The sequence below is a fragment of the Micromys minutus genome (assembly GCF_963924665.1).
Source record: "Micromys minutus genome assembly, chromosome: 27".
NCBI classification, from domain to species: Eukaryota; Metazoa; Chordata; class Mammalia; order Rodentia; family Muridae; genus Micromys; species Micromys minutus.
This window is the reverse complement of record NC_137962.1, coordinates 35551986-35578785: the sequence shown is the minus strand read 5'-3', so window position 1 is coordinate 35578785 and position 26800 is coordinate 35551986. Positions and strand designations below refer to the sequence as shown.

Genomic DNA, 26800 nt, shown 5'->3' with positions numbered 1-26800 from the left:
TCTTCCAGAGGTCCTGAGTTCAAATCTCAGCAACCACATGGTGGCTCACAACCATCTACAATGGGGATTCGATGCCCTCTTCTGGCATGTTTGAGGACAGCGACAGTGTACTCACATATATGAAATAAATATATAAATCTTAAAAAGAAAAAAAAAAAAAACCCAAAAGCCAAAACCAAAGACACACCCCACAGGGCTTACGTCAGCCTCAGCTGGTCCCCACATACTGAGTCCCTGGTGTCCAGGGAGCTCCTTGTGAACTGCTGCAGGTTACCAGCAGTGCCTACAAAGCCAGATGCCTGAGTCACACCAACACCCCCCTCGGGATCTGTCTGCTCACCTGCTTCACTATACCAGCCTTGTCTCCAAACCAAAGTGACAGAAACCAGCCCCCCAGGAGCACAGCAGCAGGGGTGTTGGAAAGATAAATGCCTGTCTGCTCCGAAAAGCCAGAGAGAAACACATGACATTTAACCTGTTTGAAACACATCGTGTTTTCTAAATGCGTTTTTTTAAAGTGCAAACTTTAATGAATGTGAGCACCTTTGAAGGAGCTGTATCATGGCTGGACTATGGTGGCACATGCCTTTCATCCCAGCACTCAGGAGGCAGAGGCAGACAGATCTCCGAGTTTGAGGCCAGCTTGGTCTACAGAGTGTGTTCCAGGATAGCCAGGGCTACACAGAGAACCCTGTCTTGAAAAAACAATATATAGAGATAGATAGATATAGAGACAGACAGACAGACAAACAGAAAAAGCAGCAGCAGCAGTAGCTACAGCATCTTCATCAGGGGCCTGGAGAGATGGTTCACATTTACAAGCACTTATTGCTCTTGCAGACAGAGGTTTTGGTTCCCAAACCCCATTTTGAAAAGCCTGTACTCCAGTTCTGGGCAATCTGGTGCCCTCTTCTGGTTTCCTTGGGTCTCACACACACACACACACACACACACACACACACACACACACACACACACACACACACACACAAATAATAACATAAAGTCAGATGTGGTTGCACATGCCTTTAATCCCAGCACTTGGGAGGCAGAGGCAGGTAGATCTCTGCGAGTTCTAGGCCAGCCTGGTCTACGTGGCTAGTTCCAGGCCTGCCAAGGCTACCTATCTCAAAAATAATAAATCTTTAAAAAAGAAAGTTCCATCTCACACTGAAGCTGTTGTTTTCATGTGTGTGCACGAGCCCAGGTGACGTGGACTCCTCCACATTGCATCGAGTCTTTATTTACAAGGCCTGCTTGGGAAAGCACTCTCGAAAAAGGAAATTCCAAAACGAGTGTTTCACAGGGTCTGGATGGAGCAACTGTGGGAAGGTCCAAGCTGGGGTCTTTCTCACGGCCGGTCACTTCCAGGTTGTGAGGACATTTCTTCCTGAGTCTCTCGAGCGGCCCGCTCTGGGTCCCACTGGCTGGCCTGAGCGGCTTCTAAGGTCTCGTTCAGCCCCGTCACCCTGGGCCAGCTCCTCGTCATACCTGAAACAGATTACTGGCGAATCACTTAGGAGGTCTTGTATGGGGAGGCCACTGGGCTGCTGCAGAGCAAACATGTTACCAGGAAGAGTCACCTAACTCCAGATTCTGGCACCCCCCTTCCCTCTCTAGCCCACATGCCCCACAGGGCCACAGAGCCTGTGAGAGAAACCCAGCTAAACTGCCACTGGGGACAGTCCTTCCCATCCCAGACAGATGCCATTTTAACAGACTCCGCAGACTTCGGCACTGGCCTCAGGAGCAGTGAATGAGGAACTAGTCAGCCAGCCTAGGGTTGTCAGGGAAACAGCTCTTGCCTGTAAACACTTCACACACGCTGTGGGGAGGACCTAATCCCATTTCAGACAGGGAACCTGGTCTTTGTAGACTGCTGGGAAGGGGCTGGGTGGAGTGGGGACCCCTCCACCATGATGGCACTTGTTCTGCCACCATCCTCCTAAGGCCTGTTTCCAGCTGATGCCTCTACTCGGCCCTCCGAGGTGCCAAGGAGCAGTTTGCACCTCATGCCTGAAGAACCAGATACAGTCCTGGTGTCCTGGAGCATTTGTTACCCAGAATAGATCCTCACCACGGCTTCCTACCACTCTCTGGCTCCAGGTTGGGATGTGCAGAGACCGGGCCTCCTGATTCCTAATCCAAGGCTTCACCCTGCAGCTGAGCTGTGAGCAGTACCTTTCTGGACCCTGAAATTTGTTTTGAACTCCAGTTTATTTCCTTACTGGGGCGAGGTTCATTCATTATGTGGAAGTCAAAGAACAACTTGAAGGGGTCAGCTTTCTCCTTCTACCATGTGGGTCCTGGGGATAGAACTTAGGTCATCAGGTTTGGTGGCAGTCACCTTTACTTGCTGAGCCATCATGTTGGCCCATCAGGTGCTGTGCAGGAAGAGCTGCAGTGGGCAACTGAGCTTCAGGAGACAGCCCACCATCTTTCCTGGCTGCAGTGGGTGTGGCTCTGCTGAGGTGTGGCTCTGCTGAGGTGTGGCCCCAGAAACTTCATCCCAGGATTGCTTCTTGCTACTGATGTGCTTTCTTATGTGTGGCATTGCCATACTACCCGTTTATGTGGCTTAGTGTGAGTGGAGGGAGACCCCCCTGCCTACAGGCCAGTGTGATTACTTCCCGGGTGATGGCCCACCCTCTTGGGCCAATTTCAGATCAACGTGAGGATGAACTTTCATGAATGTATGCTGTTGAGATGAATTAATGACTATAGAGTTCCCTGATTTGATTCAAATAACTTTAGAAGGAAACTTTTAGGAGATGGCTTTGGTTGCTTTGCCAGTAAGAATAAAGTAGAAATCAAGAATAGAATGTGTCCACTCTTCATAAAATAGTAAGAAAAGGCTGCATAATAAGGAATGCAGTGAGCTTTCACAATTACACTAGAAAGAGAAATAGGCTTGGGACAAATCTGTGATCAAGGAAAAGCATTCATTCTAGGTCAGGATGAGGCCACAGGTGTGCACTATGATAAAGCCAGGCCATGTGAAACTATTGCTTTGAACTTATAATGAGCTTACAGAATGAAGCACTGCTCTGAACTTACTACTGATGTCCTTCAGTATTGTGTAACATTTTATCTATGAGGTAATTTTCTAAGAATGTTTGTCTAAGAGAGTATAAAAAGGCTGAGAGAAAAAATAAAGTGTGGCTGTTGAGGCTCTGCTCCATCCACCAAATGCCTGTCTGTGTGTATGTGTGTGTGTGTGTGTAGGTATATGTTTATGTATATAAGTATGCATGTGCACTTGTGAATTGATGAAACAGATGATTGGGGCCGGCCAGAGTGAGTGTGTGTGTGTGTGGGGGGGAAGTATGGGGGATATACATGTGTGTGGGAGGAGGTGCCTGATTTCCTTCCTTCCTTCCTTCCTTCCTTCCTTCCTTCCTTCCTTCCCCTTTCTCTGTGAAATGCTAGAAGCCATCAGCTCTGGCCCCAAGAACAGTAAGAGAGAGTTAAAGGCCAAAGGTCATCTGTCTTTGGCCATTGTCTGATGCTGCGTCCCACCTCAGTACCTGACCCTGTTGGAGCTGGCCCCCAGCATTATCCTTTAATTTTTTTTTATTACAGTGATCAGTTGACTGATTGAGGGTATACATGTGCCAAGATATAGAGGTCATGAGACAGGCTATGTAGGTCAGACCTTTCCATCTACCATGTGTGTCCCAGGGATCAAACTTAGGTTGTCAAACTTGGCTCTGAGCCATCCTGCCAGCTCTTCTTCTGGTAGCCCTGCCTGTCATGAAACTTGCTTGGGTAGACCAGGCTAACCTTGAACTCACAGAGATCTGCCTACCTCTTCCTCCAGAATACCCCCAGAATGGTATTCACCATTATGTCTGGCTTCTTTCTGGTCATCTTAAAGTGTTTTCTAGCTAGGCATGGTGGCACATACCTTGAATCCCAGCAAATGGAAGACAGAAGCAGGTGGATCTGCTGGCCCATAGCATGCAAAGCACTAGGCCGATCTTTGTGTTTTTTCGGGGGTGAAGTTTTGAGACAGGGTTCCTCTTTGTGGGCCTGGCTGTCCTGGAACTAGCTCTGTAGACCAAGGAGGCCTCCAACTCACAGAGAGCCACCTGCTTCTTCGGCCAATCTTTTAAATGACCACCTAGCTTCACGAAGCACGAATGACTCTATTTCAATGAACCAGTGTCTTCCTGATGACTGTTACTTTATTCACACACACACCCATCCCCCAACACCCCGCACACGCATTCTCGTGCACTCCCAAGGTCAGAGTAAATAAATGGACTGGAGTGTCTACAGCACCAGCCACAGATCCTAGCACAGGATATCCCTGAGAGGTGAGCCCTGTAAATCACTATTTCCTTACCGGCTTCCTGAGGTGTTCAGACTGTGGCCCACAGAGCTACAGAGGTAGATTTAGGGTATGAACCCCGCACGGTGTGCACCCTGCTCCTAGCACCTCAGCCTGCATAGGTAACAGTGAGGGTCACTCCCTGCCCAGCACTTGGCAAGTAAGTATTGACTACATGGAACAGACCCAAACCACTTTTCTGTCTCTTCAACAGCTATCCCTCCCAGCATCAACAAACAGACATACTGCCTAAGAAAAGTGAGCAACCCCCGCCCCGCCCCGGCTCCCTGAAGGGCACCTCAGCACGCCTCAGTCTAGAACGCAGGGCCTCTGGGGAGCCACATGCAGACTTACAGAATCTCATAGTTGCCAAGCACTTCCTTAGGGGGAGACTTGTTCCATTTGCAGTCTGGGATTTCGCCATTAGGGACCGCGATGTTGAGGGTGTCATTGATCAGGTTGTACTTGAGGATTCGATCGTTGGCAGTGCTGGAGGTGAGAGATGGGGACGCGTTAACCTACAAGAAGAAAAACACGTGTCCTTCGCTTTGGCACTTCCTCCTGCGGGATGAGGCACGCAGGAGCCAGTGTGGGTCACACGCTCCGGGTGCCTGTCATCAGTTAACACAGCATTTCACACCTGTCAAGCACCTCATATATGAAGCCATCACAGTTAGCTGTCAACTGGATGGAATCCTAGAGTTAGTTGCCTGGTGGAGAACTGCTTAGATCAGACTGGCCTGTGGGCATATTCTTTATACTCTTTTCTTTACACATTTATTTATTAGATTTTTAAAAATACTTATTACATATGAGTACACTGTAGTTGTCTCCAGACACACAAGAAGAGGAACCAGATCTCATTACAGATGGTTGTGAGTCACCACGTGGTTACTGGGAATTGAACTCAGGGCCTCAGGAAGAGCAGTCAGTGCTCTTAACCACTGAGCCATCTCTCCAGCCCCTTATACATTTATTTTTGTGTGTGATGTGTGTGTATTTGTGTAGACACACACGTGTTACAGTGCACATGGAGGTCAGTAGATGACCTGTGGAAGTCCATGCTCCATCTCCACCACGTGGGTCCTGGAAATCACACTCGAGCTGTCAGGCTTGGCAGCAAGTGCCTTAATACCCACTGAGCCATCTTGTTGGCCCTGTGAAGTCTTTTCTTCATTGATTATTTACATAGACGAGCCCAGCACATGGTGGGTGGTGTAACCCCTGGGCTGTATAACAAAGGTAGTTCAGCAAGCCAACCAGAAGTGTTTTGTCCATGGTCTCTGCTCCAGTTCCGGCCTTGGCATCTCTGGATGACAGACCTGTAAGCCAAACAAATCCTTTTCTCCCCAAAGTTGTATGCTTTCCTTTTTTCTTTTTAGTAAAGGTTTATTTATGACTTTTGTATGGGTATTTTTTAAAGATTGATTTATTTATGACTGCTCTATTTGCACGTGTGCCTACATGAAAGAAGAGGACATCAGATTTCATTACAGATGGTGGTGAGTCTCAATGTGGTTGCCAGGAATTGAACCCAGGTCCTCCGGAAGAGCAGCCAGTGCCCTTAACCACTGAGCCATCTCTCCAGCCTCCTCCCAAGTTGCTTCTGATCAATGCTTTATTGCAACAACAGAGAAGCACCGTAGAATAGAAGTGTTGTGAGGTCTGTTTCTACTGTTTCTTAGGTGAACTATAAATGATATCTAAAGACAGGGTCACAATTGCCTATTAACTCTAGCTCCAGAGAGATGTGATGCCCTCTTATGGCCTCTGCAGGCACCTGTGCTCATGTGACATCCATTCCCCCAACATAAACACATGTGCGCAGATTTTATCTATTTGTAAGTGTGTGTGTGTGTGTGTGTGTGTGAGAGAGAGAGAGAGAGAGAGAGAGAGAGAGAGAGAGGTGGGGGGAGGAAAGAGGAAGGGAGGGAAAGGGAGAGGGAGAGGGAGAATAGCCACAGTTAGGACCTCAGTTCATCAAGGAAAGTGTGGCTTCCATTAAAGTTACTATGTCTAAGATGCAGGAAACCAACACCTCTAACAACTCTGGCCCCCTGGGAGGCTGATGCGAGACAATCATGAGTTTCAGACCAGTTTTCAAAAGAAAAAAAGGAAGAGAAGGAGGGTGTAGGAAGGGAAATATTACATCTCCCTTAGCGCCCGACTCCAGCAGTGTCAGCAGGCTTCCACTGTGGAGGCGGCTTGCTCTTGATAACCTGATTACCATGAACTCCACACTGAGGCTCCCTCTGACTTTCCCTGCAGCGGGCCATGTTCTACTCTGTGCTCTTACGAGAATCCTAGGTCTCCTGGCTTGTGTGACTGAAGGGCCTGACCTGTGTGCCTCCAGACGGACTGTTGAGAAGGCAGGTGTCCAGCGTGACTGACACACAGGATGGAACAACACAACGGAAGTTCCCACATGCTCAGGCCATCTCCCATCCTTGGCTTGTTGAGGGGCCAGAGGTTCCTTGTCCATGCCTCAGACAAGGGCACCAATGCCCACCTCCCTGAAAAGGCCATGACAGTTCATCTCCGTAGACCTGATGAGATCTGCAGTGATACAGGAGGCTCCTCAGGGTTGGGGTGACCTTCCTCAATCTGTGTGAAGGTGTGTCTTTGTATTTTCAGTTGTTGATTCTGTACCAGCAGAGAGCTGAGTACTGGCAGGATTCTGGTACTGTCATTTCTATAGCTCATCTCCAGGCTTTCTACATTATAAATGTCTGTCCTTCCCCACCTGCCTAAAGGCAATCTAAGTGATGTATCAGGTGTCATCTTGCTGATGATTGGTTGTAATAAAGACCTGATGGCCAATAGCAGGGGCAGAAAGTAAGAGGGTGGGACTTCCTGGCAAAGAGAAGAGAGAGAGAGAGAGAGAGAGAGAGAGAGAGAAGGGAACAGACACAACTGGAGCAGGCATGGAGGTAAAGAACAAGTCAGGTGGCGCAGGTGAGAATAGTCAGTTACTCCCAGCAAAAGGCCTAAGCTTTAAACTGCATTAGGAATCATTGTGTCCTTATTTAAACTGCTAGTGGGGGAGGGGGCGGAGAGATGACTCAATGGTTAAGAGCACTGACTGCTCTTCCAAAGGTCCTGAGTTCAATTCCCAGCAACCACATGGTGACTCCCAACCATATGTAATGGGATCTGACATCCTCTTCTGGTGTGTCTGAAGACAGCTACAGTGTGCTTATATATTAAACAAACATTAAAAAGGTAAAAAAATAAGCTGCTTCCTTTAACTTAGAAGGAAGACCCTCCCTGAATGTGGTGGCATCATCCCACAGGCTAAGGCACTGAGCTGGAGGAAGAAAGACGCCAGTGGCTTATCACTGTCCATCAACTCTGACAGATGTGCGGAGCTGCCTCACACATACGCCAGGCCTTTTCCGCCATGAAGAACTGTAGCCTCCACCAAATAAAGCCTTCCCCCCTGAAGCTGGCGTTTTTGGTTTGGTTTTGATCACAGGGCCGAGAAATAATGCCGTGGCCTTGGCCAGGAAGAGGCCCTGCTGTTTGGTGTGTATCTTATCGCTCCCAGATCGTCCACGCTACGCCCTCTCTGCTTCAAAGGGCAGACGGACCCGCATCTCCTCCCCCACAGCACTGCTGGTCAAGGTGTCAGGACTGTGCGCTACCTCGATCAGCCAGGGCTTCAGCTTGTCGTCGATGATGATGTCGTAGCCGTAGCATTCAAAGCAGTGCTTGTCATTGTTCATCACTGGCTGCAGAGTGACCAACAGGTTATAAAGACACATCCTCAGAGACCGGAGGGACCCTCCCACACTGCTGGCTTCCTGTCACTCACACACCCACACACAAACACACACACACACACACAAACACACACACATGCACCCACACACAAGCATGCATACACACACAATACACATACAATACGCACACATGCATACACACACATGCATGCACACACACACAATACATGCACATACACACACAATACACACACACATACTCACATGTGCACACACAACACACACATGCACTCACATGTGCACACACAACACACACAGTACTTACACACATGCACTCACATGTGCACACACAACACACATAATACTTACACACATGCACACATGCATGCACTCACGTGTACAAACATGCACAAAGGAATGCACACACACATACACGCACACACACACACACACACACACCAGCAGGCTACCTTCCTCTTATGCATCCAGCCCTGTGTAACCAGGTACACGCCATATTAAAAACCAATGAGAAGAGTAAACCAATTTCCTTCTCATTTCTGAATTTCCCTTGTAATTTCCAATTCACCTAAATACACCTTCAATAACCTTTCCTGGAGTGCTGAACCAGTGACAGGCTGTGGGTGTTGGAGACGGGGCTTAGCTGTTACGAGCATTTCCTACTCTTCCGGGGACACTAGTTCAGCTCTTGGAACCATGCCAGTCAGTTCGCCATCACCAGCAACTCCGGCGTCAGGGGCTCCAGTGCTTTCAGCCTCTGTGGGCAGCCGCACTCATGTGGATACCCACGTGCAGACACACACACCTACACACAGTTAAAACAAACAAAAAAAGGCCCACCTTTTTCAAAAGCTTGGGACTCACCGCCCAAAGAGTCTGAGAGTAGATGCCAGACTGCAGCGGGCTCACCCACAGAGGGTCAGGAGAAAAGGCCCTTCCGCGCGGCAACTGTGCACAGGGTGGCTCTTGTTGAGGAAGATGGGTGTAATCTGGGAATTTTGCATCTCTTACATTCTCCACCATGGCACCATCCATGTCCCCAGGCCTTGTGTCCTCATAAGTGGGTGGGGCCAGCTCAGTAGCCAGCTAGACCACAGTGCCCTCAGATGTAAATGTGTCTTTTAGCTCTTCCAGTCCCAGGGGCTGCGCAGACATAGCCAAGTCCAAGAACCACACCACACACAACCAGTCACAGAAATGGCACAGAAATGTTATCAAGGAACCACGGTCACAAAGATATGAATCTCTTAAGGGGGTCGACCCCAAGTTCCTAAGGAACATGCGCTTTGCCAAGAAGCACAACAAGAAAGGCCTGAAGAAGACGCAGGCCAGCAATGCAAAGGCAGCGAGTGCACGCGCAGAGGCCATCAAGGGCCTTGTGAAACTTGAGGTCATCAAGCCCAGGATGTCAAAGGGCCCTAGCTGCAAACTCAGCCGTCTGGCTTTCATCGCTCACCCCAAGCTTGGGGAAAAGATTCAAAGCTACATGGCCAAAGGTCATAGGCTCTGCCAACCAAAGCCCATGGTTCAAACCAAAGCAGTGGCCAAAGCTCCAGCTAAGGCCCAGGCTTTGGCTCCAGCTCAGGCTCCCAAAACGCCCCTGTGAAGGCTCCATAGAAAAGGCTTCTGCCAGTGTGCAGACAGACAGACTGCTGAGACACACCCACCTATGCACTATTGCAGATGACCAGTGTCCTGTGCTGTTTTTACAAATAAACTTGAGGCAAGAAAAAAGATGTATCTTTTATTTACCGTATGTAATTGTCACCTCAGAGGTTTACTGCTGCATAAACTCACACTTCCTAGCTCTTTCTGAACTCTGGCTGGCTGGTTCAACTCAGCTGTTCTGGCTCAAACTCCTCTTCCAAGCTGATTCTAACTGGCTTCTCTCGAGTTCTGACTGAATTGCTCTGCTCTTTTCCCCGTGTTACTGTTGTGAGAGTTGGGTGTATGTAAAGGAAGGCTCTGATACTAAGGTTTTGTTCTCTAATTGGTTCTTGATTTGTCAATAAAGAAGGCTGGAAGCCAATTGCTAGGCAGAAGGTACAGGTGAGACTTCTGGGTCCCAAGAGGAAGAGGAGACACTGGAAGGAGAGGGGAGGCATTTCTGCGTTGCTTCTTGCTTCGGAGGAGGGTCATGTAATGCCTCCGGGAGAGCTAGGGCCTGTGGCCTCCGTTATGGGTGTGAACCAAAGATGTTTGGCAGGGACTAGGTGGAACAAGCCACTCAGATTAGTGCAGGAGGAAGAATGGAAATAAGTTGGTAAGGGCAAGCCTTTCCAGGTGGGAGGTATCTGCGCCCAGCAATTGTGCCTAGCAAGCAAGTTCTAAAGTAATAAAGCTGCCTGTGTGTCTCTAACCTGAGAATTCAAGGGTCTCAGGAGTGGGCTGGTAATGAAAGTAATGAATGCTACCCTTCCTAGAGCAAAGGCGGGTAGAAAAGGAAGCCCGGTTAGGGCTGGTTGTGACCCGATCCAGGATCTAAGGCGGGTGGAACAAAAGGGAGCTGGGAGGGGTGGGTAGCGCAGCAGCTCCCGGGCAAGGCATAGTGTGTTTTTTAAAATGACACGCAATAACAGGTATATCCTATCCCTGACTCAGTCTGTCAAATATTTCTCTGATTCGTCACTTTGTCTGCCACTCAATTAGACGTCACTTTCAAACACAGCTGCTTCCTGTTACAGACTAACTTTACCTTAAAGGTATATACTAAAGGCCTGCCTGCATTCCAGCTGGATCACACAGACCTAGGTCTTTGCATGTGATTCCTTGCCAGAGCGGCCATATTGCTGGATTAAAATCCCTCTGCACTCAGAGAACTGAGGAACTGTGGATCCTGCAAATGGACTTCCTGTTCCTGCTGGCAGAGAGTCTGGGAGACAAGGAGACTGGCTTTTTCAGGAGCCTTTCTCTCTGTTCTTAGCTCTGAGGTCAAGCTCTCCCATTTTCTTGTGAGTTATATGGGGAAGCAAAGACACCCCACAGGCGCCATCTGTGGAGCCTGAAGACAGGGAGGGGCCAGCACAGCAATGCCTATTCCTATCCAATGCTCAAAACTAGAAATGCACCTGCCTAAAAACTGCAAGCCAGTGAGCAAATCAAGACCAGGTTAGGAACAAAGAAGGAGGCCATTTTCAACCTTTAATAGCCATGACACAGCAATATTAAGCTGCCTGAAATGAAAGTCGCTGGAATCCGCCCCCCCCCCACCAGGGTTGGCTGATGCTTATGCCAAAATACCCACCAAAGAGGGGCTGGTGGTGGAGAGGCAGGGGCAGGCAGATCTCTGTGAGCTCCAGACCCCTGGTCTACATAGCATACTCTAGGCCAACTTGGTCTCCATAGAGCACTCCTGGCCAGCCTAGTTTAATATGACAGGTTCCAGGCCAACCATGGCTACCCAGTGAGACTGTGTCTCAAAAAGGAGAAAGAAAGGAATGAAAAAGAGATGATGTCCTCACAGAATTAACTAAGCGGGGCCCACAGGGGCCCACAGAGACTGAAGCAGCAATCGCAGCGCCTGCATGGGTCTGTGCTAGGTCCTCTGCAAACATGGCAGGGTTGTTACCTTGCTGTTTCTGTGGGAGTGCGGGATGTCTCTGACTCTCACGTGCTCTTGGGACCCTTCTCCTCCTTGGTTCCCTCATTCGGCCCTGATATGAGGGTTTGTGCTTAATCGTACTGGGTCTTGTTTTGTCCTATTCAGTGGACACCCCTGGGAGGCCTGCTCTTTTCTGAAGAGAAGCAGAGGTGCGGTGGATCTGGAGAGTGCTTGGAGGAGTTGTAGGAGGGGAAAGTGAAGTCAGAATGGATCATATGAGAGAATAAAAAAGAATGAGGGAGATGTCAATGGGACTCTATACTTCTGCAGAGGCTTCAAGGTCTACAGCCCTATCTGAGGCTGACCATGCTCACCTGGGCGGTGTTGCCCCAGAAAATGGCCCCAGTCCCTTCCCAAAACTGTCTCAGCTTCTGGCTGATGCACGGGCAGGGATGAGAGACTAGAAACTCTCCGAGCTGTGGAACACTTTCTGAGAGCTGCAGGTTAGTCCAGGGCCTCCAATTGGACTTCCAGGGCCCCGCCCCGCCCCCTCCCCTCATCACTCACCGCTACGGCCTTGAGAGACTGCACAATAATCCAGTGGATTTCATCAAACAGCTTGCTGGTCACCTCTCGGCCTCGGGTGCTCTCCAGGTAGAGGCGCAGGTTGTTGACAGTCCACTTGCCACCGTGGATATGGTTGTAGTCCTCCTGGTAAGGGAGGGCACGTGGCCTTCAGGACACAGCCTGGAGGAACCCAGACACTTGCCCTCAAGTGCCTCCTGGGTATGAGCAGGTACTCTGCAGTAAGACAGAGGGGTTCCCTGCCCAGGGTGGTCTGCGCCGTCTACTGCACACATTGTTACATGTTCAACTTCCCACTGGGTCTCATGAGCCACCATGTACTTCAGTAGTCCACACTGTGATCGCCATCCGGCACTCGCTGCTCCCCTCCCCAGAAGCTGCTCTAGCCAAAGGCTTTTGGTCCTGGTGTTTCATCACAGCAGTGGGAACCCTGACTAAGACATGCGTATGCTAATATTTCTAGCACTTGAGAGGCTGAGGCAGGAGGATAGCCTGGTCTACTTAGCAAGATTCAATCTCAAAACGAAACAAAAAACAAAGATGACCGGGCACTGTAGTAACTCCTATAATCCCAGCATTCTGGAGGCAGAGGCAGGCAGATCTCTATGAGTTCCAGGTCAGCGTGGCCTACATTGCAAGTTCCATGACAGCCAAGGCCAGACTTTATCTAAAAACCAAGAAAAAACAAAACAAACAACCCCCCTAAAAAAACAAAACAAAAAAAACAAATAAATGAAATCCAACAATTAACAACCAAAATATTAAAATGCCTCAATTTGTAATGTATAACTTTAAAGATAATTGACAAAAAAAGAGAAAGGGGTTTGAGGGTTTAAAGTACTTCCGGTCAGATGACGCCGTGCACAGCAAGCACATCTCATGGTTTTCAGTCATCTCAGAACATCTCGGGCTGGAGAGATGCCTCAGTGGTTAAGAGCACTGCCTGCTCTTCCAGAGGTCCAAGTTCAAATCCCAGCAACCACATGGTGGCTCACAACCATCTGTAATGGGATCAGATGCCCTCTTCTGGTGTGTCTGAAGACAGTGACAGTGTACTCATATATAATAAATAAATAAATCAAAGAAAAGAAAAAAAGAAGATCTCATCTCAGCAATCTGTGTTACAGTCCTCAGACTTGGCTGGCTCTTTTCTCTCCCTGCTGTGCCTGTCCCACCAGGCCGGCAGCAACCAGGATCCCTCCCACTGGGGGAGCATATTAACTCTCCTAGCACAGCAGGGCTCCTGGGCTTCTGTGACAACCTGTCCCTGGTCACACTGATTCCTCTTGCCAGGAGAAGGGGCAGCTTTACAATGTTCAGAGCAACATCTGTTCTTTTCCTGGCTCTAATGTGGAACAGTTTAAAACTCTCACACAAGGGTCAAGCTATGGTTTCAAAAAAAAGAGTGCTGTGCCATTCAAAAGCACTTCATGAGGCAACACACACACACACACACACACACACACACACACACACAATGATATTCAATGGGTTCAGTGAATTGAAAACATTTCAACCTATAGTATTTTCAATTTAAAATAAGTTTAGGGCTAGGAAAATGACTCAGCAGTTAAGAGCGCTTTCTGTTCTTCCGGAGGACCCAGGTTTGGGTCCCGGCACCCATGTTGAGTGGCTCACAATCACCTACTCTGTGCTCAGTGCTCAGCTACTCAGACATCAAGGCAGAGAGAATCACAAGTCAGGGCCTGGCTGGGCTACAGCGTGAGTTCAGGGTCAGCCCAAGTAACTTAGAGAGATATTGTCTCAAAATAGAAGAGGCTTCGGGGCTGGGAATACAGGTCAGGGGAGGAAGTTTACCCAACATGCACCAGGCCCTAAGGCCAATCTCAGCACAACAACCAACAAAAAGAGCAAGAGTATTGAGATGTCATCCATCCCAGCGAGGGCCCCCTTTTTTTAACTAAAAGAGAAAAGCATTGAGCAGACTTATCCCCAGAAGCAGAAAGCCAGGTCTTGAGCCCACAGTCTTCTTTCTCTAAGCATCCCCACCTCTCCTCCTACCCTAAGCAGGTATTTAGGTAACGTGCCTGGGACAGCCATCTCTGCTACCCTGAGTCTCTTCTGGGCCTTGGGCCACTGGGTTGTGAATGGCTCTTTCCCAGAACTAGCCTGGTCCCTTCTTGCAAGTATCCATGAGAGAGAGTCCCACAGAGCCAGGCGACTTCCTGACACACTCACCCCGTGCTTCTGGATGGCTACATTGGTGAGGTGGACAAACATGTTGTCAAGCTCACTCGTGCTCGGAGTGTACTTCACTGTGCAGAAGCGGCAGAACCCAAGTTTGTACCTGGGAGGGAATGCTTGAGTCACAGGAGATGCAAAAGAAAATACAGCGGTTTGGGGGGGAGGGCGCATATCTTTAATCCCAGCATTGAGGTGTGAGAGGCGGGGCAGAGGCAGGCAGATCTTTGGGTGTGAGGCTAGCCTGGTCTACAGAGCAGTTCCAGGGCTCACCAAGAAGAGTGGATGTTAGCTTCCAATGCTTGGGTTTCACTATGTAGCTCAGGCTAACCTTGAACTCTCAACCTTCTCATCTTTAATGGGGCGTTGGGATTACAGGTGTGAACACTACACCCCACTTGCTTCAAATGTCCAAGAGAGCGGCCCTCTTAGTTGTATGACTTCCGGTAGCTTTTAGGCTAACCGCTCTTAAACAGAAGCCACCCACCTGATACCCACCCCGAGCCAGTGCATCTTCCCTGTCACTGAGACATTAATAACACTAGAAATAACAGTATGAGGCAAACCCCACGGAAGCAAGAGAGACCCTTACATGTAGCAACGCAGCGGGCGGTATGTGGATACCAGGACATACAGGCGAAGGTCAAACTTCCTCCCTCCAATGAGCAGCGGATTATTGATGTAGAGTGAGATCACGTATGCTTCTTTCGTGGACTGAGACACAAACCTACACGCATCAGACAAAGTCACAGTTAGATTGTAAAAGATACGAGATTAAAGGCGCAGTTCGCAAAGGAGAGAAGTGACAGCTTGTTGGCTACTGTGATGGCTAGTTTTCTTCTTAATTAATTTCTTTAATGTGTATGGGTGTTTTGTCTGTATTTATGTCTGGCCACCACATGCACGCAAGGCACTGAGAGGGACTAGAGAGTAAGTTACCTTGGGCTGGGAATCAAACCTGGTCCTCTAGAAAAGCAGCCAGTGTTCTTAACAGCTGAACCACCTCTCCAGCACTGGTTAGGTTAAATCATTAAATTCACACAACCTAGAGTCATCTGGGAAGTGTCTTACTTAGGCACTCTCTACATCAGGTTGACTTGTGGGCATATCTATGGGAAACACCTTTTTGTCTGTATACCATGTGCGGGCAGCACCCATGAAGGGTGGAAGAGGTTTTAGGTGCCCTGGAACTAGAGTTATTTACATACAGTTTTTAGTTCTGGAAACTGAATCCAGGTCCTCTGCAAGAACTGAGTCATCTTTCCAGCCCCCTATGGGGGACAATCTCAATCATGTGAAAAGACCGCCTACTGTGAGCGGTACCATTCCCTATGCCAGGGATCCTGAAGAAAGCTATTGAGCACAATTGAGGGAATGTACATAGTCATTTCTCTCTACTCTTGACTGTGGATGTGATGGAGACAGATGTTTCCGGTTCCTGCCCCCTTGACTTCCCTGTGGTAGAGTGTAACCTAGTATTGAGAGTTAAGATCAACCCCTTCTTTTAGGAGTTGTTTTATTACAGCAACAGAAATTGAACTAAGACAGCCACTGAAATCAGACATCCATACATGGCTGGAGGTGGGGATGGACTCCTTGGCATTCACCCCGAGGAGCTGAGAGTCATCACAGGAAAAACCCTACAGAGTGATGCTTGAATCATCAGTCATGGCTGCCATGATGTGCCAGTAGTCAAGGTGGCCCTCAGTGGTGAGCAGGTAAACTATCAGGTAACAGAACTATTTATTCGGCGACAGGAAGAAAGGAGAGAATAAGCCGGACGACATAACATACGCCAAGCACTTAGGGGAGGCCCTTAAAAACTCACAACTAAGTGACAACAGACAACCTAAAAGGCCCCACTGTGTGAGTCTAGCCAGATGACAGTCTGAAAAAGGGAAAACTAGGCAGGTGGTAAGAAGACCTATTGCTAGAGGATGGACAGAAGTGTGCGTGTGCGTGTGCGTGTGCGTGTGTGTGAACAACAGCCCAGTGAAACTGCTTTGTATGAAGCTGTGGGGGAGGAAACACCATCATACACTGTCCTGGTCACAGAATGACCAAACCAAGAGTGAACCCTGACACACATGATAAACCCTGCATGTATAGGCATATGCACACACACAAATAATAAAAAAATAAATGAAACCAAAAGATTTTGTTGATAAAGGAACACATAATTGTTGATAAAGGTAACAAGACTCCTGCCTCTCTCATGGTGGGACTAGAGGTGACAAGGGAGCCATGGAAGATATCTTAGCTAGTGGCCATGCAAGGGGTTACAGGACGGCCCCTGGGAACCCAACCAAGAAGGATCCTGGGGCAACGTTTAATTAGACCGAAATGCTCTATACAAGAAGGCCTTGCTCCAGGTGCTGCCAACCAACCTATGGTCAGCTCAGGTGCCCCACCCCCCACAGGCCACTCCTACTCTCCCCAGGCTTCACCCTGGTGACATTCAGGTGCTGCTAGTGTTCTCAGGTCCCCCAGACACAGAATTAGAGGTCACCATCTCTGAAGCGGGTGCCTCACTGCCACATCCATGACTGCCTCAAGCAGCTTGGGAACCAAATGGCCCCGCTGAGCCGCTGCTCAGGACCTACCCCACTTGCCCCATGGCTTACCACAGGGACATCTGTGGTTAATGATATGCCTTCAGCCACAAGAGCCCTGCTAAGGTGCAACATCACAAGCTGGGGAAAGCAGGCAAGGGCTGCCCAGCCCATGACCAAGGCAACAGGATGGTAGGACGCAGCTAACCAGCACCACGGATGCGGTTCAGGGAGGGGGGTTGGGTAGGGGTGGTCTCAACTCACGAGGACGTCTTGCTATCCCGGGACCACTTCTTGATCTGTGAGAGCTTGTTGATGAGGAAGATGCCCTTTCCCTGCGCCTTGCCGCACGGCTTCATGATCCACGTGCTGGACGGGCTCTTCCGGAACTCTTCCACAAACAGGTTGTAGTCAGCGGGGAGCATGTAGGTGACTGGGACGAAGTCTGAAGGAAGGACACCCGTTGTCAGAAGGGGCTACTCACCAGGGGCAGGAAAAGCATCACCGTGGCTCAGGGCTCATCAGCACACTGTCACCTCAACCCTGAACCTACACCACAGGACTGCTATCCTGTTCCTGTGCGTACTAAGAAGGGACCCTGTTGAGCTGTGCGCACAGACACACATCGCCTAAACCCTGAGTAAGCTATCCGCTAGGCAGCTATCATTCCCACTTAGCAGATGGGGAAAACTGAGGCCAGAGAATTTTGTGATGAAATTCTGCCCAGGACCTGGAAATATGGCTCAGTAATTAAGAACACTTGGTTGCTCTTGCTTAGGACCCAGTTTCTGGTCCCAGAACCTACACTGTGGCTCACAGCCACATGACTCTAGTTCCAGGCAACCCAATGCCCTCTTCTGGCCTCCCTGGGTACTGCATACAGGTGGTACGCAGACATACATTTGGACAAAACAACTATACACATAAAATAAAAATTAAAATCTCAAAAAAAAAAAAAAATCCCTGCTCTGACATGGGGTCCGGAACTGCCAAGCAGCCCAGTTTTGATTCGTAGGTACACCAGGGGCACACATAATCCCCGAATGTGGCTCAAGAGAGTGGTGGCACTGGGCACACCTTTGTCCATTCTAAGTTTCTCTCTCAACGACTCCATAGTAACAGTGACTCGGAGTCTGAACCAAACTCAGCCCTGCCCACCCGCCTGGAGACATGAGAGGCAAAGCAGATGGCCACAGAACCTATCCCAACCTACTCACCCCGCAAAGCCAGCCACCAATCAATCCCTCAGAGCTTCTGAAATGACTAACTCAATGTGCTAGTTGGCTTTTGTCAACTTGACACAAACCTACACACGTCCGGGAAGAACAAAGCTTAAGAAAATGCCTCTATCAGACTGGCCAGTAGGCAAGTTTGTAGGCATTTTTTGGATTGATGATTGACATGAGATGGTCACGCCCACTGTGGGCTGCGCTATTCCTGGGCAGGTGGTTCTGAATCATACGACAGGCTGAAGCCTGACGGGATGGTGCATCTTTAATCTCATGAGGCACTTGGGAGGCAGAGGCGGGAAGATCTCTGTGAGTTCAAAGCCAGCCAGGTCTATACAGTGAGTTCTAAGATAGCCAGGGCTACACAAAGAAACCCATTCTTGATGAGGGGGAAAAAAAAAAAAGGCAGGCTGAGCAAATGACCAAGTTAGCCAGCAAGCGGTGGTCCTCCATTGCCTATGCTTCTTCAGCTCCTGCTTTAAGTTCCTGTCCTGACTTCCCTCAGTGATGGAGTGTGACCCAAAAGTTGTAAGCTGAAATACACTTGTGATGGTTTGCCTATGCTTGGCCCAGGGAGTGGCACTATTAGAAGGTGTGGCCTTATTGGAGGAAGTTTGTCATTGGGGTTGAGCTTGGAAACCCTCCTCCTAGCTGCCTGAAGATGCTCAGTCTGTTCCTGGTTTCCTTTGGATGAAGATGTAGAACTCTCAGCTCTTCCTGTATCATGCCTGCCTAGACCCTACGATGTTCCAGCCTTGATGACAATGGACTGACCCTCTGAACCTGTAAGACAGCCCCAGTTAAATGTTGTCTTTATAAGACTTGCCTTGGTCATGGTGTCTTTTCAGAGCAATAAAACCCTAACCAAGACAACACTGTTCTTTCCCTAAGATTCTTCTGGCCATGGTTTCTATCGCAGAAATAGAAACGCTCACTAGGACATCCATCCGGCTCTGGCTTAGGACCTGGAGCAAGGGAAGGCACCAACCCAGATAGAGGTATTTCCCATTCTCGTCTTTCTCCGCCAGGGGACTTCCTTCCTTCTCCAGTTCCTTCCTGTATCTCTTAATGTTCTTCACCATCAGGTCCTTGCGGGTCAGCTCATAGTGGTTGGGGAAGTGGTTGACGATCTGGTCGTCAGACAGCCGGTACCCGGTTTCTACGCTGAACACGTTGCGAATGGTCTGCACGCTCATCCTGAAACAGAGGCATAGGAGGGACAGAGGCTCGGAGCCGCATCTGAGCGCACGCACGCCTGTTCACAGCCCTGCCAGTCTCCCTGGCGCACTCCGTGGCTGCAGCATGGATTACGCACTCAGGGAGGGCGGGCTGCGGCCAGGCTGAAGGACAGGGTGGCTTTGACCCTGTGCCTTGACATCAGATCCCACGTGAAGTCCATTCACTGCACACTGGCTCATGCCAGGCTCGGGGACAAACATACTGTGTGCCAGGAGGTCTGACGGACACTGGATTCCCTGGAACTGGAGTTTCGGGAAGTTGTGAGCAGCCATGTGGGTGCTGGGAATCCAACCCAGGTTCCCAGGAAGAGCTCTTAGTGGCTGAGCCATCGTTCCAACCCCTCCCCCTCTGCCCCGTCAGGCTGATGGTTAACACAGCTAACAGACAAGGTTAGGCAGGGCCTCTTAGAAGCTGACGGCAGGAAATTTATTTGTACCCAAATTCAGAAAAAGCATCTGAACACGAATATCAACATGGTGACTTAGGGCCGAGTCAGCCAGCATATCTTACTTACCCTTGGGCTCTCACAGAGAGGGCTCAAGGGAAGAGGGAGCTGATTCTACCTTTTTTTGTTTGGTTTGGTTTAGTTTTTGTCAAGACAGGGTGTCTCTGTGTAGCCCTCACTGTCCTAGAGCTCCCTCTGTAGACCAGGCTGGCCTCAAATTCACATGGATCACAAGCCCTGGGGTTAAAGGTGTGTGCCACTACCACCCGGCTTGGAGTCATTCTTATTATTTCTCGCACTGGTGAGGACTGAACCCTGGGTATTGTACATTCCAGACAAGTGTCCTACCACTGAGCTCTATGCCCAGCCTAGAAATGGGTGCTTTCCTTTTTTTGGGGGGGGGTGGTATTCTGAGACAGAGTTTCTCTATGCAATGATAGCCTTGGCTGTCCTGGTCTCTCACTGTAGACCAGGATGACTTCTAAGTTATAGAGATGCACCTGCCTCTGCCTCCTACTACCACATTCCACCTGAAATGAGTGCCTTCTGCTCCTATAGTGAAGCCACTGTCCCCATCAATCTCACAGAGGGACAGGGAAGGAAGGAAGGAAGGGCAGCTGACACCTGAGGGAACCTCGGCAGCCCGCCACAAGCCTCCCACCGTGGACTCTCCTCCTCAATGCTGTCCCACCCCACAGAGCAAGCCTAAAGAACTATCCAGGGTACCTGCTTCAGGAAGACCAAAACAGAGGGCCTTTTAAAAAGTCCTATCATGGGAGAGTCAGCCACACAGAACCGCTGAACCTCAGGGCTCAGCTTCCATAGACGGCCCCATGGGACCTGAGCCCATCTCTCTCCCCATAGTGTGGGCTTCTTTGTAAGAAATTCCCAGACAGGGTTTCCCTTTGCCCAAAATATTTCCATTTAACGCTCTCTAGCAGCTAAGGGTTCCTCTTTATTGGTTTTACTTTAAAAATGTTTAAGCGTATTTGTACAGTTGTGCATGTGGATACGTGCGGGCGCTCGTGTGAAAATTACGAGGGCCTGGGTTCGGATCCTCAGCGTCCACGTAAAAGGCAGGTGGGGCAGTGCACACCTGTGAGCTAGCCCCAAGGCGGCAGAGAGAGGTGGGTCCCTGCAGTGCGCTGAATAATTCAGACAGTCTGGCTGAATCCGTGAGCTCCAGTCTCAGTGAGAGGCTCTGTCTCAAAAGCTAAGGTGGAGATTGATAGATAAAGGCACCACATATTGATCTCTGGACGCCACATGCGCTCACATAGACACATGAAACCCGAACACAGATACACCTGATACGCGCACACGCATATGCACACCAGGTAATATGCTGTATGCCTTTAATTCCAGCAGCTGCACAGTGAGACCCTGTCTTTTAGAAGAGCTCTAAAGCCTTTTATGGTAGTACACATGTGCAACTGCCGCTATCTGGAGGCTAAGGTACAACTGGATGAGCCCGGAAGTTGCACCTAAGTAAGGCTGGGCAGAACAGGGAGGTCCCTGACCCCTTCCCAACAAAAAGTAAAATGAAAACAGCTCCAAAACACTGCTTACCTAAACAAGGAGGGCATTCGGTGCCCTCCACTGGCACTGCGGGTCTAATGAATGACCTGTCTGCCACCCGCCAGCCCACCTCAGTTCAACCCCCCCTCTCAGGGCTCAGTGGTGGCTGAGCACCTTACTTTTCTATCTCTGTAACAAAACACCATGACCAGGTCGATTCATGAAACAAAGCATTCAACTGGGGGCTCACGGTCCCAGGGGGTAAGAATGCATGGCCACCAAGGCAGACAGCGGTGCAGCAGGCATGGCGCTGGAGCAGTAGCTATGAGAGCGCACATCTGACCCACGAGTGTGAAAAAGAGAGAGACAGAGAGAGCAAGAGGGAACTAACTGGACTCTGGCTTTTGCCAAGCCAGCCAAAGAGGAAGGAACAGAGACGACACACAGTTAAGACTCAGCAAACACAGCTCAGGGAAAGGCCTACGTGGAGGGGTTAAAGTTTAGGCTAAGCTTAGTAACCTGGTCCTGACAGACGAAGGTGCAGGAGACAATCTCTGAGGATGCTCCCAGCCACAGGCTGCCATCACCCTGGCTCTTAGAGACTGACTTGTCACCAGTCTGGCCAACCCTTCTGAGGCTCCTTAGGTAACTGGTTCCAAACACTGAGCTCAGGTGGTTCTTCTTCTTCTTCCTCCTCCTCTTCTTTTTTTTTTTTTTTTTTTAAAGATTCACTTATTTTATCTACGTGACTACACTGTGACTGTCTCCAGACACACTAGAGGAGGGCATTGACTCCTATTACAGATGGTTGTGAGCCACCACGTGGTTGCGAATTGAACTCTGGGAGAACAGCCAGTGCTCTTAACCACTGAGCCATCTCTCCAGCCCTGAGCTCTGTGTTATTTACACAGAGACACAAACAGTGGAGATGCCTCAATAGGCTCACACTGACTATCTCTGTGGGAGACACAAAGCACAGCTTTGTACTCTTACCAGTAAAAATTCCAGTCTTCATTTTCCGTCACTTGGATCCACCCTCTCTTCTCGAAGTTGTTGATTAGTACCGACTTCTCAATGTCAGTGACCCATTTCACCCTTCCCGCCATGATCCTGAAAGAGACCCACATCCTTACACTCGGAAACTTCACCATCAACCAACGCCCCCCACCCCACAACCAAGGGGATGCCCTAGTCACCATACATCCACCCTCTGCCCCACAATGACTGGTGATTCCTAGAGACATCAGGAGGTCACTGTGTATGGGGAAAGAAGAGACACTTCAGGGATCTAGTATGGGGGGATCAGAGACACTGGTCAACTCTCCACATGCAGACAGACCTCCAGCACTCCATAAAGGCCCAGCCCCTATGTCAACCAATCATAAATGGGTAAAACAGTCACCCACGGGCATCCAATGGCACCTATCAGGAACCACAGGAGGTCCTAAGGGCTAAAAGAGCAGAAGGGGCTCTGTTCAGAGCAGGTGGGGAAGGCTGCTCTGAGAAGTACATCCCTGAACTGATAAAGGTGCAACTGTTTACCCATCCTGGCCTGAGCATCTTCATCCACGTCCAGCACTGCCTGTCTGCTTACCTCTCCTTTACTCTCTCATTCTGTTTATTTGTTTGGCTTGGTTTTTTAGGACAGGTTCTCTCTGTGTAGGCTTGGCTGTTCTAGAACTCAATCTGTAGACTAACTAGGCTGGTCTTGAACTCACAAAGATCCATGTGCCTCTGTCTCCCAAGTGCTGGGATCAAAGGTGTGCACCACCACTGCCTGGCTACCAATCTCATTCTAATTATGCTCTTAAAAAATGTTGTAAGGTTTTATTTATTTTTAATTTATATGGATGGGCATGGCCACTCCCAGAATGTCAGGTGCCTGTAGATGTGACACACATGCCGGTCCTCATCCTGATGACAAGGAGCCTGAGCCTTAGGAGACCAGACCTTCAGGCTGACCCCCATTCCTCCTCCTCATACACACACATTCTCTGTCCCCTGGCTGTCATGGGAGTGTTAGCACTTACCATAGGTCCTTCTGCAGCTCCTGGAGTGTCCAGAGACTCTCAGCGTCACTGACAAAAACACAATGTTGGAGCAAACCTCGACCAGCTAAACAGACACCTGGAGATGGCATCTTGGTTAACAAATGTGCACAGAGCCGGCTCTTTAATCATAAGGTTTTTGGAATAAGCTATTCATGGTAGTTCACACGAGCTCCTAACACACAGAGGGTAGAGGCAGGAAGATCCCGTGCAAGTTTGAGATTAGCCTGGTCTGTGTCAGGCCCAGGCCAGGCAGGCCTGTAGAGTGAGAACTGGTCTCAAAAGGAAATCCAGCCAGGCGCCTCAATCCCGGTATTCAAAAAGCAGGGGCGGATGGGTCACAATGGGTTTAGGCTAGCCTGGTCTACACAGTGAATTCCAGGACAGCCAGGCCTACACAGTGAGGCCCTATCCCAAACCAAACCAAACCCAAAACAACAAAAACAAAAAAGAAAGAGCCCCTGTGTCCACTGCACACACACATGCCCAAACACACATACACAAATACTAAATTTTCAAAACATTCGCACATCGTGAAAACGTAAGCAAGACAAAGCCATCTGAGGCGACCAACCTCAGCCAGCCAGTCTACTGAGCATGTGCAGAAGACAATATACCACCCACCTGCCCCAGGTGACTGGGTACAGTCTTCACAAGGGGGAGAACAAGATTTCCCGTGGCCATCCACAGTCTAGCTTTAAATCTCCCACTTGGCTCGGCAGAGAGCTGACTACAATGGTCCAGTCTCAGAGACAGATGCATAGAGCAAGCTGCCCTAACAACACAGTCAAAGTGAGATGGCTCAGAGGTTAAGAGCACTGACTGCTCTTCCAGAGGTCCTGAGTTCAATTCCCAGCAACCACAAGGGGGCTCATGACCATCTACAAAGGGATCCAATGCCCTCTTCTGGTGTGCAGGTGTATATGCAGACAGAATACTCACACATAAAATAAACAAATACATTTTAAAAATAACCAATAAGATGTGCTCCTGAAGGGCACAAATCAGGTATCGGCTGTGTCCCAGAATACCCCAAATTCATACAGGGCTCTGCATAACCCATAGCTCTGCTGGACAAACACACAGGCCTGATGGCCATCCCAGGGTGACCCAGGACATCTGCATCAGGTACCAATGGTGAAACCAGCAGTCTGCTCAGGACCTGCAAGGCCAGCCTGGCTCTACCTGTGCCACCACTCCTGTTGCCACCTCAGAGCCCTGACCTCCATCAGCCCTTACTCCTCCCTCTCCAACTCCTACCTTCTTCCATCCCCCACCCACCAAACTGAATGCCTAGAGCCTGTGTTCTTCCTGCAGATTTGGCCCCTTCTCAAATGTCCACTGCCAAGAGTAGCTTTTCCTGAAAGGCCATCTTCAATTCTCCAGACAGTGCCAGACACTTTAGAACAGTGCCCCACTGTTCTCAGAGGATGCACCCCACAGACCCAGACCTCCTGACAAGTCCCCAGTCCCCAAACAGTGTCCAGCAACAGTAGGTACTTAAGTAAGCACCTGATGAATTGTGCCAGACCTGGTGGGGCAAATGCCTTCAATCCCAGCCCTGGGGAGGCAGAGACAGGCAGAGCTCCATGAGTTCCAGGATAGTATGGTCTACCTAGTGAGCCCCAGGACTACACAGAGAGACCCAATCTCAAAAACAATAACAACTGGTAGGTGAGATGGCTAAGCAGGTGAAAGTGGTTGTTTCGAAAGCTTGGCGACCTGAGTTTGACTCCTGGAAGGCACATAAAGGTGAGAGCCAACTCCACAGCGCTACCTTCTAGCAGTCATATGTAGAACAAGTGTGCCCACATACACATAATGATTAAAAAAAGAAATACATGATAAATAATAAAAAAATAAGTGGAGTCAGGCCAGGTAGCACAGGATTGCAATCTCAGTGCTTAGCAAGAGGATCAGACATTTTAGGTCATCCTCAGCTACGTAGGCCAGCCTGGGCTACATGAAGCCATGTCTCATTAAACCTCAAAATAAATTCTCTCTGTATAGGACCAGATAAGTGCTACTCGGGTCAATCAATGAGTGGGAGGAAGTCCAGTCCTACAGGGCTGAGAGACCAGCAACAATCGCCCTGGCTTTCTAGGAACATACAGAATGCAACCTGGGGAAGATGGGCAGCTCAGGCCTGTTTGGCGTACTCCAGAGAACTTCAACACCTGCTGTGATTACAGCCCCAGACTGGAATCAAGACAGCCTTCCTAGGAACAGCAAGCAGATGAGAACTTACCAGAGTCTCATCACCCTTCTGTGTCCAGCCTCAGAAAGCAAGGACTCTTCCCACACTCTGACATTTTTGCAGAGCCAGTGAAGTCCCAACGACACCAGGATTCCCAGTATCTGTATTCTTTTCCAACAAGCTTTCAATGAAACGGACAAAAAGCTATCTCTAAGAAAATAAGAACTAGGGCTGGAGAGATGGCTCAGCAGTTACGAGTATTGCCTGCTCTTCCAGAGGTCCTGAGTTCAATTCCCAGCAACCACATAATGACTCACAGTCACCAGTAATGGGATCCGGATACCCTCTTCTGGTCTATCTGAAAGACAGCTACAGTGTATTCATATACATTAAATAAATAAGTAAATCTAAAAAAAGAAAAGAAAAGAAAAGAAAAGAACTACATGGCTGGAGAGATGGCTGAGCTGTAAGAACCGACACTGCTCTTGCAGAGGACCTAAGTTTGGTACAGTCACTACTTCTGTACGTAATTCCAGCTCCAGGGGCTCCCCTACGCCCTCTTCTGGCTTCCACCAGCACTTGCACTCGCGTGCACACACCCGCTTAGACACACATACATATATACATAATTAAAATTATATAATGAAGAATATGTAAATAAAGAAAATAGTATATAATATTGCACACCCATGACCTGCATCCCTCTCCACATCACTGTAGGTTGCCAGTGTCATGACCTAAAGTGGCTGTGTACTAGCATCTCCGATTCATTGAGAGCAGAGCAGGGCTTCTCTTTTTGTGCGGTCATATGCTATCTCTCTGTATTATGCTCATTAACCGTTTCCCAAACAAAGCCTGCTTTACCAAGTCCAACTTGGTTTGCAGGGCTATGTGTACTTCCTGCGTCCAGTTGAGGACACAGTCCCTGCAACCCACCCCCCTTACCCCTGCCCTGCTCCACACAGGACCACAACTCCCAGACCCGCCTCCTAACAAAGAGGGCAACATATCAGGTCGGTGCAGTCTTGCAGTGAAACAAGTGGAGCGGCCTTGAGCTCCTCGCCCAGGTGCGGCGTCCCCAAATCCCCCCAACAGATGCCACCTCAAACAATACAGACTGCGGATGCACTGAAAGCCTACCTAGACTAGCCCGTAAGAAAGATAACGATGC

General features: G+C 49.4%; 1 protein-coding gene across 1 annotated transcript; it reads right to left on the bottom strand.

The window, feature by feature from the left end:
• Positions 1–1135: 1135 nt before the first annotated feature.
• Positions 1136–23499, bottom strand: TTLL1 (TTL family tubulin polyglutamylase complex subunit L1). The gene is made up of 10 exons (XM_080939477.1): positions 23415–23499; positions 22378–22494; positions 19171–19379; positions 17218–17398; positions 14994–15128; positions 14399–14507; positions 12182–12325; positions 7978–8064; positions 4688–4851; positions 1136–1491 (listed from the first exon to the last, which is right to left on the bottom strand). Exons 2-10 carry the CDS (start codon positions 22488–22490, stop codon positions 1362–1364), a joined length of 1272 nt encoding a protein of 423 aa, XP_080795603.1. The 5' UTR covers positions 22491–22494; positions 23415–23499; the 3' UTR covers positions 1136–1361.
• Between the last annotated feature and the right edge of the window lie 3301 nt (positions 23500–26800).